Below are 22,249 nucleotides of genomic sequence, written 5' to 3'. Positions count from 1 at the left end.
TCTAAGTTGTTTCAGTCTTTAGGGTTTAAAAAAGGGATAATCTGCTTTTTTTATGTGGTAATCTTCTTTGAGGTGGTTGTGTTTTATGATTTTTGATTTGAATGCATAGTCTTCTAACATTGGAACATTATTTTGTTGAATTATACATTATCTAATTACTAGTAGATTTCAATCTAATTTTAACAGTTTTCAAGCCGTCACTTCCCGAAGATCGACCTACAACCATATCCACTTCTTGTTCGATCACCGTGGAAGCCGCCATCAAACATCTTTTTTTGTTTCATGCCGGCTACGAGCTCAAGCTGTAAACGAGTTAAATACAAGTTTAAAATATCAGCTCGAAAGGATTTCAAGCTCAAACCAAAGACGACCTTATCTTGGCTTGAGCTTGTGAACATCCTCCCCATTTGTTGGTCTTTAATCCGTCGGAATTCACTGAAATTGGAATCTGAATTTATCCTTCATACCTTGTTTTTCTAGGCTATCAGTTGCTATATACAACCACTCAAGCATGATGTTTCAAACCGAATCTATTGAACAAGTTTTCTAGCACACGGTACAACATGTTTTCATTTCTACAATTTAGGGGGGGGGGTGACTTTCCCTTGAATTTTAAAAGTCAGCTGGAACTCTATTCTGTGTTATATTTCGAGCCAAATTTTAATGTTTCTGGGCCTGTATACAATGAAAGAAAAGTCAACATGAAATGCGTAAGAAAGTAAATGAGACCCAAAAAATTAAAAGGTGTCGGGTTAGGTAACGAGTCAACTCGGGTCAAACTGGGTAAAAGTAAAAGTACGTCAAGATGGGCTGTTTGCCGATTCTGTTTTACTAAAAACAATTTGGAAACTCGTGGGATACTTTTAACCCGTTTGATCCCTTCTCCATTTGGGTACATTCAAGACTTGGCCCATTCGACCCATTAGAAGTAAATAAACCCGTCTTCACATAAACGGGTCAGTCAGACAAAATTTGTTCAGAAACGCTTGTGAAAGTGAAGATAGTCTTCCTACTATTTACCTGCGTTTACATAATGTACATATCAAGAGGAAAGTCGGCATGATTCATTGGTTTGCGAACTTTTTTACTCTAACCGATAGTTGCTTCATGAATTTCTCACTGGCAAAAGTTAACGGAAGCTGTTCGTTATCGAATAACTCTTCCCAATCCGCGTTTTCTTGACTTAAAGTGTCCTCTGAAGATGTTTTGGGTTCGTTTGGTATATCGCGATACAAATGTTTTAATATGAATAGTGCGGTATCACAATCTCTCCAGTATTTTCTGCAAAAAAAAAAAAAAAAAACAAAAAAACAAAAAAACAAAAAAACAAAGAGAAAAGTGAGGAAATTTTAATGTCTAACTTCACTGAATAATTATGAATAATTAATGCATTAGGTATGGTTTACCAAAACAATATTGTTAAAATAATTATCTAAAGCTTTGAATGAAAAAGATTAGAAAATTGTGATATTGTCAACTTATATGCATAGAAAATAGACTATAGACGACTTTCAACTTGTTTGACCCATTCGACCCATTTTGATATGTTTCCCCTTTAGCTTACGTTTTTTATTTGACCCGTTTGAGATATTATGTAACCTGGTCACAAGTATACGGGTCAAAATCACCAGCTCTGCCGTTATGTGTTAAACTTTTTAACACGTAACGCCTTGCTTCAAATGCAGTTATTAAAATAAATTTCAACAAGCTTAAAACAGAAATTATCTCAAAGGTATGATATGACTAATATATACTTACGTATGTGCTCCGACAGCTGATATGTATTGATGCTCAAATGTTTTATTCTGCATTATCAAAATTCATGAGGTTCGGAAAATTAGAGATGAACAATTACCCATAACGACCCATTTGTATATAAACGGGTCAAACTGCCACTTTAGTAAAGATACATACTTGAAGTACATGATCAACTCGCCCATCTTGACTCCCTGTTAACCTCTCCAACATTCTTGAACCATACGATCTCTCAATTTCTTCGGGTTCTTCCGACGTTTCTGCTAAACAAAACACATACAAGTAATTAACTTTATTAAAAAAAATATATCATATTTGCACTTTCAAAACACTAGAAGTATCATATTTACTCATTCTATAGTAAATAAAACAAAATTAGTTACTTATTACAACCAGTTTCACCCATTATTAAAAAAAAAAAAAAAAAAAAGCAATATTTGTTAAGATGATATCCAGCAAAAACTTTGTTTCCTATTTGTTATTCACTAGCAGGATCCCTGCGCTACACACGTTATAGCAACCGAAACTGGAAAACAATAAAAATAAACCGTGATATGCCTAAAAGGATACCGATACGTGTTTAATATCGATTGAAACCAATAAAAACGAATACTGATACCGATCCAATAACACCGATAGTGGTAGCCACGTTATTCGGTCGGTATCGGGCTGGCTCATTTCGTTACCGGTTCCGGCAGTCGGTATAGTTTTTATGACACAAAGAAATAGAGTATTCTGAACACGACTCGTATGATACAAGAAAAAGTTTGTTTACAACAGTTCCATTACACAAAAGTTGTCTGCTTTAACAAAATAATAAAGCCGTGTATCCCAAAAAGAGAACTGTGATTTACATCAATCGGAACCGACGTTTAACAAACAAAAATTGATACCGGTTTCCATAATATACCGATGTTTAGTCTCTATCTGTTTCGTTTGCCACGGTACGGGTACGACACCGGCACTCAGTATAGCCTATGATACCAAGAAAATATTCTATTTCGAACACAACATTTTTTTAAATATTAGACACAACCGCATATTCAGTTTTCTAAATAAACTATCGAACACAGTTTATTCGAGAAAATACCGATTATTAAAAATTAAACAGGTTAAAAACATGTATATTATATATAATAATAGGAGTTAAAATAAAAACTAAAATTAAATATGGTTTTAGTTGATAACAAAAATTGAAATTAAATATTGATTTTATTGTTCATCTAGTTCATAATTGTTATATAGTTAATTAATAATTTACCTTCATGATCATCATTGTCCCTTGATTGACATATTGTGAGTACTTTAACCTATAAAGAGTAAATGACGTTTAAAGCATGTTGTTAAAAAGAAAAAGAAAACGAAAAAAAAAAAAAGAAAATACGATGTATGGCATTTTGAGGCCAATTAGTGACAACCACCTTTGCTACGCTCATTTTATCAACCACCACTTGAGAGCGTGATGCGACTCCTTCTACAAATTCCTGCACAAGTAGCATGACAAAATCGGTCAGTGGATCATGCAATGCTTTCTTTGTCCACTTTTTTAGTTATCTAGGTGTAACGTATGTGGAAGCCATCCAAGAATTGTTATTTATTTACGAGTAAAGTATACAGATGGTCCCTGTGGTTTATCATAATTTTGGATTTGATCCCTAGCTTTCCAAAAGTACACGGATGGTCTCTGTGGTTTACACTTTGTAACGCATTTAGTCTCCAACTTTACCAAAAGTCCCATGGATCGTCCCTGCGGTTTGCACTTTGGAACACAATTAGTCCCTAACTTGGACATGCTGAAACCTTTCGATTTGTTGGTTGGGGACTAAATGCGTTACAAAGGTATTCGCGTATTTTTCAAACCTTTTAAGGGAATTTTGCCATTCGGTTATAGTTGCCTAATTGGTATTAATGAAAGATTTGAAACCCAACGCTCACGTGAGGCAAGGCCTAGGTGCCGCAAATCTTCTAAAAGTGTGATGGGGCGCGCTCACCACTATTCATGCGCACGACGGCACGAGTTTTTTTTAACTGCTTGACCGGTCCCTCCGTTTCTAACCTTACATTCTTTCCTTTATTACCTCATATATTAATCTTGTCTACATGCCTATATCTTTCCATATGAAAACGATATCATCTTTTTTTCTATGGCCACTGTTCGTGTTCGTTCATTTAACTAATCAAACAAAATTTCTTGTTCATGTCCGTTCATTTATTAAACGAACGAACCTAAACAAACTTCCCGCCAAACGGTTCACGAACTGCTCGCTAAACGTTCAGTTCGTTTATAGCCCTAGTAGTTTCAACATATGGGTGGCCTTAATGCAAAAGGTTCAATACTTGCATGTCCTCCGCATGGCTTAACCGGTTTTTTTATTAACAACGGATCTGCTACTTATGAGTTATGATTGCTAAAATAAAGTTAATCTTCTAATAAGATATGTGTTTGTGTTAAAGGAAAGACTTTGGGTAACTTTTAACGCATTTGACCCCATTATCTTTTTAGTTGAACTATATATGTATATTACCATTTGACCCGTTTTGAGATTAAATACAATCTAAATTGGCCTGTTCACAAGTATATGTGTAGAATGTGTACCTGGTATGTAACATGCAGTCTCTTTCCACCTCTGTGATAAGGAATAATGACCGGACGTTTGTCTATATACTCTTTAGATACAAGTGGTTCGACTCTGAGAAAAAGACCAGTTTTAATGCCCGGTGTCGAAACGTAACCGTATTTATAATGAGGTTAAAAGGAGCCAAATTTGACCTATCAAAACTAACATCTTTTCATATAAAAAACATGAACCATGAAAGCAGAGTACACGTGTTAACAAGAAATTGTCATATTAATATACTAGTTTATTGAGCTAGGGGTGCTAAACGAGTATTGTTCGTGCGTTGGCGGGTTCAATCCGAACCCGAAAATCGTGTCATACATATGAACCCAAACACGACCCGTTCAACCTGAATTTTTTACTTTTTTCCACAAATAATATATTAAAATTATAAATTTTACCACAAAAACACAAATGTATATAACACAATTACATTTTAATTATAAACTTTAATGTCAATTTCTATTTTTAAGTTATAATTATGGCATAAATCACCCACCCAATTTAATTTATGACATAAAACATATTGTGCTAAAATAAAATATAATATAAATAGATTAAACGGGTTAACCCGCCAACCCGATCGGGTTGACACGAATCCAACCCACTTAGCTAAACGGGTTCGCGGGTTCAACCTGAAACTGACCCAAACCCTTTTAGACTAAACCCAAACTCGCGAATTTCGTGTTAGGTTCGTGTCGTGTTAGAAATGCACACCCCTATTATTGACCCTGTAGCATAAATTAAAACTTGCATTGGTTTTAAATCTAGCTATAAAATGGAAATGAATATAATTAGTAACTCTTATTTGCTTTATTATATATAAAGAGAGATAAGCAAAGGGTTGAGAGATACCTGTATGCCACTGGATCATGTGGATGAAAAACGTTAAACATTTGACGACAACATGGCATTTCTTCAATTATATTTTCATCTTCCCAATAATCTTTTCCTTTTCCTAAAGAATATAAAAAACAAAATAAAAAAAATAAGAGCAAAATAAAAAGTACAAGTTCACACCATATTACTATGCATCAAGTCCGTTCAGTGGCGGAATCAGAACTTCTTTGTCAGGGGGTCATCATAAGACTCACTTTTCTACCGGCTACAACTAGAGAGTCTAAAACATGTTTTTTCCTAGAAAAAATCTGAGATTGTACACACAAAAATCTTACAAATTTCTATGTCCGGGGTCAGCGGACCCTCTTGACCCCCCTCTGGTTCCGCCCCTGAGTCCGTTGAGTAAGGACACACATTAATAACATGTTTGATACATTAATATGTATAAATGTGTATAGATTCCATGAAAAGTGTTTGGTAGTTCATACTTCATATAAAGTGAGAGTGTGAGACCTTCCAAGGTCAAATAGTCAAATGAACACCAAACAATGACAATTAGGGTTGTAAATGAACCAAACAAACACAAAGAATCACAGAACGAGAATTCTTGTTCGTGTTCGTTCGTTAAGGAAATGAACGTGTTCATGAACTGTTCACCAACACTTACCAAACGCAAATGAACTCAAACAAATGTTCATGGACATAAATGAACACAAATGAATACACTTCATTTTGAAATAAAATCTGCATTTTTCATCACGAAGATTAAAAGAACCTACCAAAACTATATAATCACTTAACATAATTATCCGAACATAGTTGACATAATTATTAGAATAAACAATCTAAAGAAATAGTTAAAAGACGTATGTGTTAATTTTTAAAAGTTGGAAGTTACACCAAATTTGGTTTACCCGTAATTAATATTCTTTTAAGGATAATAAATAATAATTACCAATTCCAATGCGAACATTGCGTAAGGCAAGAAATACACCAAGTGGAGACCCAACTGCAAAGAACGTATCCACCTGGCATGAATATGAAGTAGAATAAGGATCAAAAGCAAGATTTTCAATTATTATATTTCTGAATACTCTTTTAGGCTGTAATAATTCCACTTGTAAGGAGAGTTGTTACAGAAAACAAATATAGAAACATAAATAAATGTTACCTTGAACAACAACTTGGTGTACTTTATATAAGGGGTGTAACTCTTCCGAGAATCATTTTTTGAAGACGGAAAACTCTCAGACACGCTTTCGTTTCTTGAGGTTGAAGTTTCCTGCTTATTGGCTATTTGAAATTGAAATACACAGTTAGGAACCTTTTTCTAGATGCATTATTAAGTTACATTCTCTGTTCTATAAAGTAAAAAAAATAATTAAATGGTCAAAAAAGATGGTAATTGTCGGCATGTATTTGGTGCTGGCCTATAAATTAGTTTTGATAGTTGGGTTGACAAAAAAAAAAGTTGAATATTTAGGTGGCCTCCTTATACATCATCCCATACAAAAATAATATTATTACATATGAATCTATTTAGGTGTTTCTCATTGCTTATTCTTTCCGAAAGCATAACGCTTTTGAGTGTGGATAAAGAAAAGTGTTCATACTTATTTAAAGTGAAATAAGTTGTTTTCAACAATCAAGTTAATAAATTTGATGGGGTTTTATTAAAAAAAAAAAAAAAAAAAAAAAAACATTGATCATAAAGGTTATGAGTAAAATGCCATTTTCGTCCCTGATGTTTGGCCACTTTTGCGACTTTCGTCCAAAGGTTTGTTTTTCTGCAACTGGATCGAAAAGGTTTAAAATCTGGCCAATTTTCATCCGACTCGTTAACTCCATCCATTTTCTCCGTTAAACGAGGGCCATTTCTGTATTCCTAGACATTTTTATGAAAATAAAAAACATTACAAGAAATAAAGATCCGCCTCTGTTGACTTTCTCCCCACCCAAACCCTTTAATCATCATTAAAAAAATGCCTAAAAAGACGAAAATACCCCCGACTTAACGTTAAAAAATAGATGGAGTTAACGAGTCGGATGAAAATGGCAAGATTTCAAACCTTTTGGATCCAGATGCGGAAGAACAAACCTTTCGACAAAAGTTGCAAAAGTAGTCAAACCTCAGGGACGAAAATGGCATTTAACTCTAAAGGCTATCTTCTTCTAACTCAATCTCTATCCCTCTATTTGTTTCGAATAATAATTAAAATTCAATTCTAATCTACAACCCAACTTTATAAAACGTACAAATTTTTTAAAACCAATCACACATTTTCTCTCATCTTTCAAACCCATGCCCATTTTCTTTCCAAAATAAAATAGAGTGTAGACGACATTCAAACCCGTTTCACCCACTAACCCGTTTGAGTATTCCCCTTTTAGCTAATTTGTTTATTTGGTCTATGTGACCCATTTAGAATATAAACACAACCCAAATCGACCCATTTATAAGTAAATAGGTAGCAACAGCCACCTCTAGTTCCGGAGTTTGTACCTTCAGCTATTTGTGACTCTAATTCTCTAACTCTAGCGTTCAAACAATCGATCTGCAAGAACAAAAACACTAATAATTAGAATGAAACAAAAAAAATCATTTATAAATGAGTAAAATGCCATTTTCGTCCCTGAGGTTTGGCCACTTTTGCGACTTTCGTCCAAAGGTTTGTTTATTCGAATCTGGATCCAAAAGGTTTCAAATGTTGTCATTTTCATCCGACTAGTTAACTCCATCCATATTTCTCTGTTAAATAAGAGGAATTTCCGACTCTTTATTTCTTAATAGTGTCTTTTATTTCAATAAAAAAAAGACAGAAATGGCCCTCATTTAACGGAGAAAAATGGATGGAGTTAAAGAGTCGGATGAAGATGGCAAGATTTCAAACCTTTTGGATCCAGATACATAAAAAAAACAAACCTTTGGATGAAAGTCGCAAAAGTGGCTAAACCTCAGGGAAGAAAATGGCATTTTACTCTTCAAAAGTTCAAGAAAATAGCAGTGTTAAACTTCATGACCTCTTCCTTCAACGACTTGATTACTACGCTTTCATCATTCTCGTTAATTTCCTCATCAACTTGACTTGAGTCGCTCGTTAATACTTCATTATTCTCAGATTGCATTTCAATTGGATCATCGCCAGATTTGACTACAACTTCGTCTAAAACCAGACTATCGTCTTTCTCGGAATCTGTTGCTATTGACAACTTTCCATTTACGCCCTCCGTGTGTGAAGCTACCGTATCCATACCCTCGTTGTTTGTGACTAGATCATTTTCCGGTGAATTTACGGAAGAATTACGCTCAGGAGATACTTCATGGGTTTGGTCTGTGTACATCCATTCCATTGGGAATGGGGACGATAGGGTTTCTTGGTGACAAAGTATGTCGTAAGAGAGTACACTTCCTAACGAATGGCCATATAAGGAAACCTGCAGAAACAAAAAACCACATAACTTATTATTCGGGGTTGAAATGTTCAACCTGAACCCAACCCATATAATTATTCGGGTCAAACTGTGAAAAGATTTCAATCCTAACCTGCACACATATAAATTCGGGTCAACCCGAACACTACCCGTTTAACCCATATTTTAAGAGTCATACAAGTTGACGATTTATAAGCGAGTTGTTGGGTTTTAAGCGGGTTATCGATAACATGCTTAATGGTGAGTATAAGTGTGACAAGTAAATAATATCATGGGTCAAACTAACATTATTATGACTAACCATGTAAATTAGAAACGGAAAAATAAAAAATATAAAGTTTTTTTTTCTAAATAGTTAAACGGGCCAACCCGAACCCGACCCGGTTTTTTTAAACGGGTCGTGTTAGTCGATCCAAACCTGTTTTTTTTTCGTGTCGGGTAGGGTTTTAGGTCGTGTCAAGAATTGCCGCCCCTATAAATTACAGGTCAGGTAGAGCCTGGTTGACAAGCAAACACCTTTTGTCTTATATTTTCTTTTCAATTTGATAAATGATTAATCGGCTACATATGATTACAACCATAATCTAGTTTTTCTAATCAAATTATTTTGAAGATTCTATGCATCTTATATATACTGATCAAGTTTTCATCTGTTTATGTCTCATGATTGAACTAGTGTAGGCGTTCTACACTACTTGTTTTATTTGGTTGTGAATATATAGAATCACCGGGGTAAAACCCTTTACCCAAAAAAAAAAAAAAAAAAGTTTATTTTTACATGGGTCAAAACAGGTCAGGTTGGTCCACAAACACTTTCTGTCTTTAATTTCATTAAATTGTACAAATACTTAATCTTGATGGTTACAATTACAATAATAATCTAGGTTTTTTTAAACATAACTAGTTATACGGCTTTATGTATTTACATTTTGCACACACTTTGGGTGAATTTAAAACCATTTCAATTTTACCTTTTTTTTAAGTTCTAACAATTCAAATATTAGTCATGTGCTAGGAAAGTAGCAGTGGCAAATGTTGGGAAACGGGTCGACCCATTTACCTATAATGTGGGGTCCAGTTCATGTACCTTTCCATCATAACCAGGATTCCTCTTAAGAAACTTCATATATAACCGGTTTAACTGGTTGGAAACCTGCAAAAGTTCAAAAAAATCACCCAAAATGTAACCAGCTACCTCAAGATTCCAACAGATCATCTCAAACAGCGATAAGACATCATAAATTACAAGTATTTTTTTAACTCCAAATCTAAATGACCCATATATTTAATGGAGTCAAGTACACGGATGGTCCCTGTGGTTGATTAAAATTTTGGATTTGGTCCCTAGCTTTTCAAAAGTACACGGGTGGTCCCTGTGGTTTTGTAATGCGTATAGTCCCCGGCTAACAAATCTAAAGGTTTCAGCATTTCCAAGTTAGCGACTAAATGCGTTACAAAGTGCAACTACAGGGACCATCCGTGTACTTTTGGCAAAAGTAGATGACTAAATATGTTACAAAGTGCAAGACTGCAAACCACAAGGATCATTTGGCAAAAGTCGGTGACTAAATACGTTACAGAGTGCAAACCACAGGAACCATCCGTGTACTTTTGGAAAGCTAGGGACCAAATCCAAAATTTTAATCAACCACAGGGACCATCCGTGTACTTTACTATAATTAAATACAATCATAAAACTGACCAGACATACCGAGTCAATGATATCTTGGCAGTAGATTGGACTCATGTAGTATAAGACATCGTGAACAGTTGCACTTAACGTTATTCTCAACCCGCGTACACCAGGTAATGTGCATTTTTCTACAGCAGATTCACCACTTAGCTTTAAGTTTTTCCTCCACTGGCCACAATACAAAAATACCAATCACGTCAAGGATAACGACGATCAAAGGCGGAAAAACATGCGGTTCAGATAAGGGGTCAAATGAGTTTGGGTCGAAAACTCGAAATGGTAAGTTTTGGTACAGTACCGGTCAAAACTGGTTTTGGTTGGATCGATCTAAAACATTTTCTATAATTCTATCCATAGTCTTATATTTTTTTCTTTTTGAGTAAAATGCCATTTCCGTCCCTGAGGTTTTGGTCAGTTTCGCGACTTTCGTCCAAAGGTTTGTTTTTCCGCATCTGGATCCAAAAGGTTTGAAATCTTGCCATTTTCATCCGGCTCCTTAACTCCATCCATTTTTCTCCGCTAACTCAGGGGTATTTCCGTCTTTTTTGTTAACTTAAAGGACTACTCAGTCTTTTTCACTTTATGTACAAGCATTTAGCATAATGTACAAGTATTCAAAAGACCGAATTGCCCTTTAAGTTAACAAAAAAGACGAAAATACCTGACTTAACGGAGAAAAAAGGATGGAGTTAACGAGCCAGATGAAAATGGCAGATTTCAAACCTTTTGGATTCTGATGCGCGGAAAAACAAACCATTGGACGAAAGTCGCAAAACTGGCCAAACCTCGGGGACGAAAATGGCATTTTACACTTGTTTATTAAGTAGTACTCCAGCATGATTAGAAAATCATGTCATCTCAACAATAATTTTTTTAAAGAAGCTGATTCATGAGGCTTTATGCATTAAAAATACACTGGCAGTTAGACTATCAACGTGTTACCTTTTAATCCAACTTTTTTCTATTTTACCTGATTAAAACGATTAGTATTAGAACATAATCCAGATTGACCCGTTCATAAGTAAATAGGATAATGTATGTGAAGCCCACTCAAATATTCAACATCTTTTATAAAGGCCATCCAAGTATGTAAAAATGACAAAAATGTCCCGTTATAGTTAAAATGGAATAATGCATTACCGGCAAAAAAAAAAAAATGCCGAAATGCTGTAAAATGACAAAAATGCACCTCTTCCTCTCACAAAATGCTTGGGAGAGACAACTTATTAGACAAAGTATTCTAGTATAGGGCTTGGTTTTAAAATGCTCAATGCGTGATGCGCCCGATGCACTAATGAGAGCGCATCGCAACAGCTGATGCGATGTGTTTACGTGATGCGAGAATATTGCGCGCATTTCGCATAATGCGCTCATCGCATAATGCGCTCTAATGCACGCAACATTGTTTCTTATGCTTTTTTTTCCAGATTTTATGAACTGTGTTCGGTTTTTTCCATAATTAACATCTTAGTATGCTTGATTTGAACCAAAAAACACAACTCTTATCTTCTAATTACGTCAGTTGTTTTACTTTAAGTATGTTTTTATAAGTTTTTATGTATAAATAATTTTTAACTATTTTTTTATAAAGAACGCATCACATACGTGATGCGCTCGCATCGCGCATCACGCATCACGCATCAGATTTTTGGACTAAACGCATCGGAGCGCATCACGCAACCAAGGTATAGGGACTAGATGTGTAATATGGTGTTCTATATAAACACCTACCTCATGTAACCCTAATTACACCCTTACAATCTAATAGAATTTTGATTATAAAGTTATCTCGGTATCAGAGCTTAGGTAACAACTAACCAAAAACATCACCAGAGGGGCAGCCCACCACCGCCGCCCTACCATTACCACAACTACAATATCGGTTAAATGGGGTAGGTGTTTATATAGAACACCATATTACACATCTAGTCCCTATACTAGAATACTTTGTCTAATACTACTTTAGTACTTTATATGTAAATTCATATGTAATAAATGAATATTTCTTGAACATGTGCCTTTTTGTCATTTTTACAATATTCTTACATGTTTTAAGTGGAATTTGTATAAATGAAACAAGATACATCATACATACTTGGGTGGCACGTAAGTAGATTCAATACATGCATCAGTGTCGTTAACGAAAGAAGTTTAATCCTAAGTAAATGGGTTGAAATAGCCAGCTACAGTTAAAAGTTAAAACCGTTAAACGCAATCATTACCTGGCATGGAATAAAAAGAACTCTTTGAGTTCCACGTTGGTAAGACGTCAAGTGAAGATCAGCAAGATTCTGCGTGACTAGACGGAAGGTGCCGACATCATCAACCAAATTTGCTTTCTGTAACCTTTGACCAATACCATGAACCATGAATACTAGATGTCGAACTGGAACCTGTGGAGTTTGAACACCAAATAAACTTTTAATTCATGCAGGTCTTTAGAGTTGGTAATTCTGTCCGTTTATAATGTCTCAACAGAAAATGACATCAGTTCTTATTCAGAAAGTAACATCAGTGGCAGCATTCCCAACACGACACGGACCGTAAACTAAATAAATGAGTCAAGGTCACAGTTGTCACGGTCAATAGCAACAGACTACCTATATGCTACGTAGCGATAGCGACGTTTTTGCGATAAGGTAGTTAAAATCTAAGAAATATAAAATAGCTATCTATATATATAGGGATTAGGATCAAATACAAAGGCTCCTAAAAATAAGAAGTGTACAAAGGCTCTTAAAAATAAACCCACTTCACAAAAAAACCTAAACACCCACCACCACCCAAAAACCTAAACTCCCCATCACCCCCCCCCCCAAATTTTTTTCTTTTTTTTTTTTGTGGGTGGGGGTGCGGGGGGGGGGGGGGGGGGTAGGTTTTCGGGTGGTGGGGATGGGTGTTTAGGTTTTTTTTTAGGTTTTTGGGGGGTTAGGTTTTTTGGGTGAGGTATAGTTTTTTATTTTTATTTTATTTTATTTTTTTGTTGAGGGGAGGGGGGTTAGGTTTTTGGGTGGTGGTGGGGTGGGGTGTTTATGTTTTGGGTGGTGGTGTAGTGGGTTTAGGTTTTAGGTTCTTGGACACTTGTCACTCTATAAAGCCTTCTTACACTTCTTACAATTAGGAGCCTTTGTAGAATAACTTAACCCCCCCCCCCCCCTATATAGGGGATGGATCATGATAAAACTAGTTTAAATGAGAAAATAAAAAAACTAACTAAAAAAGCCTAAAAAACACACCAAATTTTTTTCTTAAAAGTTGCTATTTTTAATTTATAAAAAAATAAATAAATAAGTACTGTACACGTGCATTAATACGAAAAAACCTAAACCCCCTAACCCACCCCCACACCGCCACCCCAAAAAACCTAAACCCATCCACCCCCCACAAAACTAAAGCCCCCCCCCCCCCCAAAAAAAAAAAAAAAAACCTACCCCCCAACCCAAAAAAAAAAAAACCTAAAACTAAACCTAAGACCTAACCCCCCTCCCCCCTCTCCCCCCCCCCCACCCAAAAAACTAAACCTCCCAAAAACTTAACCCTGAAAGCTAAACTAAATCCAAAACCTAAACCCCAAGGCTAAATCGCATGTGCAACATGTACATATAATGCACATGTGCACAATACTATTTTTATTTACTTTTTTTATATTATAATAAATAGCGAATTTTAATAAAAAAATGAAAAAAAATGGTGTGCTTTTTAGGATTTTTTTGGTAGTTTTTTAGTTTTCTCATGATCCTCTCCCTATACAATATATATATACAGAGGGCGGGGGGGTTTAACGCACGTTATTGCATAATTACGCATGGGTTGGGTTAAACCCTAATTACGCATGGGTTGGTTAACCCTAATTACGCACGTTATTTTGGTGGCCGCGTACCGTCACACGTTAAGAGCCTTTTGTATTTTAAACTTTTTCTATATATATAATGTCAATTTTATACTTTTTATGTATAAATTTATAAGTTTAAGGACCAAATGTAAACTAGTGAAAATAGAGGGGGGGTAAATTTTAAAATACACAAACAACTTTACACATTTTATGTAAATTTTTACAAGTAATACAGCAACAGTTAGATATAGGTATGACATATAACCAAGTAATACAGCAACAGTTTTACCTGTGAACAGTAATCGTCCATTTCTTCCTCTTTCTGTTGGCGTAGCTCATCCTATAAACACAAGTTATCAAGCAAATAAAGGAACTGGAATATTTCTACAGGAATTATAAAAGTTTGACCATTCGAGAAGTTTGTTGACCAATAAAAATATACCTGGGTCGGTTTTGGTGAATGAGATGGAGCATACCCACGCCTTAACTTGAGGCCCGTCCCGCCAAAATTCACTACGCCAGAAAATCCCGATGAGGGAATATTTAGCCATGCATCCCATGTATCATCCTCGCCCGTAAAAAGTGCATGTAACCCCTGCACAAGATAAGTAATATATGTTTTATGGTTATGTAAATGGCGACAATAATTTAATATCCCGAGGGAAATGTCCTAAAGAGCAATATACTTTCACTTCGGATCCGTTTTGGTAATTAATTATTTTCCGGATTCATGTTGGTAATCATAATTCAAAAATTATTTGACTGGCAGTCTTGGTACCTTTGTTGACTCGTTACGCTGCAACCGGTTAAGAAGCTAATGCTGCCTTAATTAGTCATTCACTATGCAGTTAATATGGACATACCACCCATATATCGATTATCGGTCCCCATGTAAAATATCGGTTTCAAATAGCAGTCAGAATATTGGTACCGAGGATTAGGATCAAATACAAAGGATCCTAATTGTAAGAAGTGTAAGAAGGATTTATAGAGTGACAAGTGTCCAATAACCTAAAAAAACCCACTACACAAAAAAACCCCACTACACAATTTTTTTTTTTTTTTTTTTTTTGCCGAGGGGGTGGGGGTTTAGGTTTTTGGGTGGGGGTGGGGGTGGGGGGGTTAGGTTTTTTGGGGGTTTTTTTGGTGAGATATAGTTTTTTTTTTGTTTTTTTGCCGCGGGGGGGGGGGGGTTAGGTTTTTGGGTGGTGGGGGTGGGTGTTTAGGTTTTTGGTGGTGATGTAGTGGGTTTAGTTTTAGCTTATTGGACACTTGTCACTCTATAAATCCTTCTTACACTTCTTACAATTAGAAGCCTTTGTAGAATAACTTGACCCTTGGTACCGATATTATCGAAGATATTGACCGATATATCACCGATTTTCCCGATGTCAGTACCTTTCTTCGATATCAGTACCTTTCTCCTTAGTTCTACCATTCGTCTTTCTTCTTATTGCTGCTCTTAGTGCTTTAAGTCTTAATTATTAATTGTTAGTGTTTTGCAAGTTGAAAAAGGTTAATTTGTTAATGGCAGGAGAGTATACTGAATTGTTAATGTTAAATTGCTATATATATAAATTCTGCATGATATTAAACTTACCCATATCCCACCACGATAACCTATATCTCGAATATCGAGGACCGATATCCGATCTTTTACCGCATTAACTGCATACGTCATTCAATGACCTATTTTGGTATTAGAAGTTTTTATATGACCCACTTTGGTAATTGAAAATTTTGAAACAACCCTTTTGATAATAATATTAAATTTTACAGAAAAATTGTCGTTTATCATTATTTCTCTTATATTTGTATGTTTTTAAATATTTCGTAATAGTTATAAAATTAATATTAATAATTAATAACTATAGTGTGACTCATAATTATGTGTTGATGTGTGTATCTATTTGTTTAAAACTTGGTTACTATTATATTATTGTTATTATTAATTGGAGTAATATATATTGACAAATCAGCAAAAAAGGCCAAAACAGGTCGGAAAAAACGTCAAATACAAAACGGATCCAAACGCGAAAGTATTTTGCTATTCTATGGCATTTTCCCAAATCGTAAATATAACTATATAAGTTTAGAACTAAACACCAACATACCGGGCTAGAACCTTGCATATCAACTCGCGCAGCAAACAATCCAGATGGTTGAAACGTTCTACGGTGCCAAATCTGAAAAACAATGCATACAGTGTGGTTACTGTAAACGTCATTTAACAATGAACACAAGTGTATTCTTTAAACTAAACAATTGACAAAAGGTGTTTTGGGTCAACCGGGCCCGCCCATTTCACTTACACGGCTGCGATAAGCGAACTCCAACTGTTCAGCAACATCCTCACGGAGTGGAAACCAATCAAGACTCCCTTTACGAGCAAACCAATGGCCTCGAAGAACTCGTCGATTATCTCCGCTCCAATAAACTGGAAAACTATGTCTTCTTAATAAGTCTACCTGCAATAGTAACATGCAACAAAGAAGTAATTACACATTTATACCGTTATAATCACCATAAGAACTTTGATAAGACTTTTCAAAAGCCAATAGATACACCCATAAATATATTACCATTAGTCTATTATTGTTATTATTATTAGATGAATAATCAATTTCATTAGGCCTGTAAACGAACCGAAAGTTCATGAACTATTCGTGAACTTGTTCGGCGGGAAGTTCGTTTATGTTGGTTTATTTAATTTAATTTAATAAACGAACGAACATGAACAAATATGTTTGTTCATTTAATTAAACGAACGAACATAAACATACGTATTGCTCGTTCATTTATGTTCACGAACGTCCGTTTATGTTCGTTTGTTTACATTCATTTATGTTCGTTTGTTCATTTATGTTCATTTAATTTTTATAAATACATAAATAGTTATATTTATATAAATATAAACGTAAAATGGGCTTTCTAAGTACTTATAAAAATATAACTAATTAGTAATCGAGCTTTCTAGTAATAAAAATATGCTTTCCAATGAAACTTATCGTAATTAATCAATAATTCATATAAAAAAGGTACTTTATGCTCATCTGTGTTCGTTCGGTTCATTTAAAGGCCTAAATTTCATACCAGCTACAACAAACTTGATAATCTTAAGGGTACAATAGAATTACTTATTAACCCCTTATTTAAACCTAAATAAGGGACTTCTATTTCCAGTTCGTGTGTATTTACTTTTTTCACAAAAATGTCCTTTCTGGTCATTGTATCTTTTCACTTTTTAAAATAAGAGTAAAGTACACGAATAGTCCCTGTGGTTAATCAAAATTTTGGATTTGGTCCCTAGCTTTTCAAAAGTACACGAATGGTCCCATTGGTTTGCACTTTGTAACGCATTTAGTCCCCAACTAGCAAATCTAAAGGTTCCAGTAGCGCCAAGTTAGGGACTAAATGCGTTACAAAGTGCAAACCACAAGGAACATCCATGTACTTTTGGCAAAAGTTGGATACTAAATGCGTTACAAGACCATATCCAAAATTTTGGTAAACCACAGGGACCATCCATGTACTTTACTCTTAAGATAAGAGTTAAATGCATGGTTGGTCCCTATGGTTTGTCTGGTCCCAAGGCTTCAATAATTACAGAGTTAGTCCCAGTAGTTGTAAATTTTGCACTCGTATGGTCCCTATCACTAACCTCTGTTAGATTTCTCAGTTAAGTATGTTTGAAAATTACTAGATTACCCCTGAACATTAAAAGAAATAAAAAAGATGATCCCCCCCCCCCTCCCTAACGTAATGGAAAACAGAAAAAGAAGAGGCTGCAGTTTATAAATTGTGTTCGATTTAGCATCATTGGAAAAAAAGACAATCTGAAGGACGGTATAAACTATAGATCGATTTGAGTGTTCATAGCATGTGTGTATTTTCCAAAATTAAACCTCACATATGCGTGTATATATGATTCTTTGTTGCACTATGGTTAACAGGCACACGAGCATCAAATAAACCAGAAAATAAAGGAGTTTTCACATCTTGATAAAGAAGTAAAATGGAAGATGCAGGAAATTCAGGATATTGAACATGTCAGAAACGGTTGATCAGAGCTAAACGATATGTTATGTTCAAGTGATTATGAAAACTAATCTATTTTTTTCAATTGAAAGTGGCGGTGGTGGTGGGTTGAAGGTGGAGGTGGTGATGGTAGTGGGTTTGAGAGAGAGAGAGAGGAAGAAGATGGGGGTGGGCCATCTTTATAATTTTTTTTTATTTTTTATGGTTCAGGGGCAATCTAGTCATTTCACACACATTTAACTGAGAAAATTAGCATGGGTTAGTGATAAGGATCACCCGAGTGCGAAAATTGCAACCACTGGGACCAACTTTGTAATTATTGAAACACTGGAACCAAGTCTGCAATATCTACAAACCACAGGGACCAACCATGCATTTAACTCCTTAATATAATCAAAACTTATCAAACACTCAAACGTCTAATGTTTCTATCTCCCGTTTTATTTCAGATTCTAATTGCGGCCAAAACACGCCTCCAAAATGAAACAGAATACAACGCTTAAAACCACAATGATTATTCCAAAGTGCCTAAAAAGTAAAACCAAGATGGTATTTAAAACAATAAAGATAAGAAAAGAGACAACACCTCATACAAGCCTCCTTTCACAGGAACACCAACTCTTTCTTCTTCGTTTGCATACAGTTTGCTTGATTGCGCGTTTGGTGAATCATTTGACTCTGAAATTGAAGAAAGTGATCCTTTCGGGCCCACACTACATTCACCATACTCTCTCCACCAATTAGAGAGCAACTCTTCTTCTCTCTGTATATTCATTATGTATATCAGTAATTCCCTAAAATTTGATGCAAAAAATACAGAAATCCCTAAAATTTGTGGCAATTTGATTCGGCTATATTTATCTCTAACAGGTGAGACAAGTAAATAAAAAAAAAAAAAAAGCTAGACGGAAACAGGACAAATGAATCAAAACTTAAAAGAGTATAAGTACACGGATAGTCCTTGTGGTTTTTCAAAATTTTGGGTTTGGTCCCTAGCTTTCTAAAAGTACATGGATGGTCCCTGTGGTTTGCACTTTGTAACGAATTTAGTCCCCAGCCAACAAATCTAAAGGTTTAAGGAGGTCCAAGTTATGGACTAAATGTGTTACAAAATGCAGACAATAGGGACCATCCATGTACTTTTGGCAAAAGTAGAGGGACAAAATGCGTTACCAAGTGCAAACCACCGGGACCATCCGTGTACTTTTGGAAATCTCGGGACCAAATCTAAAATTTTGGAAACCCACAGGGACTATCCGTGTACTTTACTCAAACTTAAATGTCTCCCAAAGTATACATTTCATACAAAATGCTTAATTATTATTAAGGTAATACAATTTGTGTAAATATATTTGGCAAACTAATAATTCATAAAAATTAAAAAATATAGAAGAAAAGTGTTTTGGCGAAAGCAACCCCGCCCATTTTGACCCATTACTAAACTGCAAGACCAGCGTACAACCAATTTCACCACCTATAGTACAATGTAGTAATGTTTCGTTTACATAATCTAGTATCAAATGATCATGAGAAGTAAAAACTCAAATAAGAACATCCTGCTGAGTGAACCTAAAACGAACGACGAATATCAAATCAATAGCTAATTATCAATACAACAAAGAGAACAAATGGTATGACCTGCAAGAATGATGCTTCTATAGCAAGAGAATCCCGCATACCAAATCGAAAATAGTCACCTTTTCCTACGACTTCAGTGGGTGGGATAGCAGCAGCTAGCTCTGTATATAAGCAATGGCAACAAGAAGGAATTAACATTTAATTAAAGGAATAGGAAAAGATATGTTAGTGTGAGAATAATGGATTATACATAATATTATAGCAGAGATTTGAATAATAAGACTATGCCCGGAACGATAACAGTGAGTGAAAATTTATAAAATTTCCTTATAAGATAATATATATGAGTAAAGTACACAGATGGTCCCTGTGATTTACTAAAATTTTGGATTTGGTCCCTAGCTTTCTAAAAGTACATGGATGGTCCCTGTGGTTTGCACTTTGTAACGAACTTAGTCTGTGTACTTTTGAAAAGCTGGGGACCAAATCTAAAATTTTGGTAAACCATAGGGACCATCTATGTACTTTACTCTAAATATCAAAAGATAAAACGTGACAACCAACATCACCCATTTGCTTATGAATAGATCGATTTAGGCTGTGTTTCATCCAAAACAAGTTTTAAAAATAGTTAAAAAAAAAGTCACCGTTGAAAGTCTTCCAAAGTGTATTTTTCAAGCAAACAACATCCTAAATCATTTTTATTCAAAGATCTAGCTAATTATTTAATTAGTTAAATACTATTGTTTATTTTTATCTAAGAATTAGTTAATTAAAAAACTAAACAAAAAATGGACAGAAGTATGACCCAGCCCCTTTCGGCCCATACAGAAAATGGCACTTGTTGACGCATTAAATAACTCGCACGACATGTCCATCTTGACACCTCTACTCACAAAACATCATCCTTCTTTCTATGAACGGAAATGAAACAAAACTAGAAATATAAACATGATATGATAAGTGAGCGCATATGATGTGTTATTAAAGTCATTTCATGTTTTCTTTTTTTTTATTTCCACTTCTATTTTTCTACAGGGGCAATGAAGTGTGAAAGTGCACTAATGACTAATCCTACATATAAAAAGAGAACTTTGTACTAACAAAATGCCTCTAATAGATTTAAAACATATATAGCAACCGTAAAGAGTTCAACAAGGTATCGGTATAGAGAGCAAGTTACTCCCAAAAAGAATGAAATAAGCCAACACATTCATACAATACCAACATAACTGTTAGAAGTCAAACATCATGATCAAACAACTCACCATTTTCCGCCATTGGGATCTTCGAAAAGTACCACCGAACATCACCCCCATCGGACGGGCTTCTCGTCTGCGCAAGATACTTCTGCCGCCCCTCACACTGCTGTATCTCATCAGCTAACCTCCGTATATTCGATGGCGTATTCCGCAACATATCAGCAGATGTTGCCATCTCACGCTTCCCACTGCTTTCCGCCATTAAAACACCTTAAACCAGATGCACACTTCGTTCAAGCAATTTATCAAACACTTGGTGTGCAAGTTGAAACACCTCCCAACCCAACCCAGCCCAACCTTCACCAGCAACAATTCTCTCCAATTAAGAACAACCCAGTACTCTAGCATACACAAATAGATTCTCGCACACTCAATCAAGAATCACACACTTGAAACTGGATCAAATTTGTTCAAACAATTTATCAAATAGTTGATGTGCAAGTCCAACACAACCTTCACCAGCAACTATCCTCTCCAATTAAGAACAACCCACTATTCTAACATACGCAAATAGATTCTCGCACTCGATCAAGAATCACACACTTGAAATTGGGTCTAATTTGTTCAAACACTTCGTTCAAGCAATTTACCAAACAGTTGGTGTGCAAGTTGAAACACCACCCAACACAACCTCCACTTGCAACTATTCTCTACAATTAAGAACAACCCACTATTCTAACATACACAAATAGCTTCTCGCACACTCGATCAAGAACCGCAAGCTTGAAATTGGGTCTAAGTTTTTCAACTAAAAATCACTGAAATTGATCGTCGGTGTTGAAGTTTGGAAGCCTTAATTGATGATCGATCAGGGTTACTTGATGAGAAAAGATTGAAGAAAATGGAGACAAGAAGCAAGCAGAATGTTGAAGAGAAGAGAGTGGCATATTCGGAAACAGAAAAGGGGGAGACTTTGGTTTAAGGGGTCACATATGTGCTGTGCTACAAACACCTAACCTTAGGTGTCATATGTGTCGCATGGCTAAAAAGATAATGATAAACATTTATATTTAAAGTTATCATTAATGGACTATTTAGGTTTTATCTTTTAAAGCTTTTATTTATTTAAAACATAACTAGTTTAAGTTTCTATTTATTACACGGGTTATATAAAAATATATTGTATTTATCAATTGTTTATTATGTAAAAACTAATGCATTGTTTTTACATTAGAAAGTAAACAAATTTTAAAAAGACATT

General features: G+C 35.2%; 1 protein-coding gene across 2 annotated transcripts; it reads right to left on the bottom strand.

Moving 5' to 3' along the window:
• Positions 1-431: 431 nt before the first annotated feature.
• Positions 432-22,016, bottom strand: LOC110928610 (phospholipase SGR2). Of its 2 annotated transcripts, none has more exons than XM_022171640.2 (22): positions 21,055-22,016; positions 19,847-19,947; positions 18,795-18,971; positions 16,483-16,638; positions 16,285-16,356; positions 14,613-14,765; positions 14,460-14,510; positions 12,561-12,731; positions 10,357-10,506; positions 9,733-9,798; positions 8,235-8,648; positions 7,717-7,768; positions 6,385-6,506; positions 6,169-6,241; positions 5,229-5,331; positions 4,352-4,445; positions 3,177-3,239; positions 3,017-3,065; positions 1,915-2,018; positions 1,759-1,805; positions 1,021-1,281; positions 432-675 (listed from the first exon to the last, which is right to left on the bottom strand). In XM_022171640.2, exons 1-21 carry the CDS (start codon positions 21,248-21,250, stop codon positions 1,065-1,067), a joined length of 2,631 nt encoding a protein of 876 aa, XP_022027332.1. In that variant the 5' UTR covers positions 21,251-22,016; the 3' UTR covers positions 432-675; positions 1,021-1,064. The 2 variants fall into 2 exon arrangements, with proteins under 2 accessions (XP_022027332.1, XP_022027333.1); XM_022171641.2 differs by having other exon boundaries at positions 1,915-2,015.
• Between the last annotated feature and the right edge of the window lie 233 nt (positions 22,017-22,249).

This window comes from Helianthus annuus, unplaced genomic scaffold (genome assembly GCF_002127325.2).
Source record: "Helianthus annuus cultivar XRQ/B unplaced genomic scaffold, HanXRQr2.0-SUNRISE HanXRQChr00c019, whole genome shotgun sequence".
Classification (NCBI taxonomy): Eukaryota; Viridiplantae; Streptophyta; class Magnoliopsida; order Asterales; family Asteraceae; genus Helianthus; species Helianthus annuus.
The sequence above is the reverse complement of the archived record's forward strand: the minus strand, read 5'-3'. Positions and strand labels throughout refer to the sequence as shown.

Bases quoted from the DNA above. Each gene is read 5' to 3' on its own strand.
- LOC110928610 (XM_022171640.2), bottom strand. From the start codon at position 21,250: ATGGCGGAAAGCAGTGGGAAGCGTGAGATGGCAACATCTGCTGATATG. The intron at 16,639-18,794 runs GTGTTGTCTCTT...TTACTATTGCAG, and splicing joins TGAAAGGAGGCTTGTATGAG to GTAGACTTATTAAGAAGACA. The intron at 14,511-14,612 runs GTATATTTTTAT...TTGTGTTTATAG, and splicing joins ATTCACCAAAACCGACCCAG to GATGAGCTACGCCAACAGAA.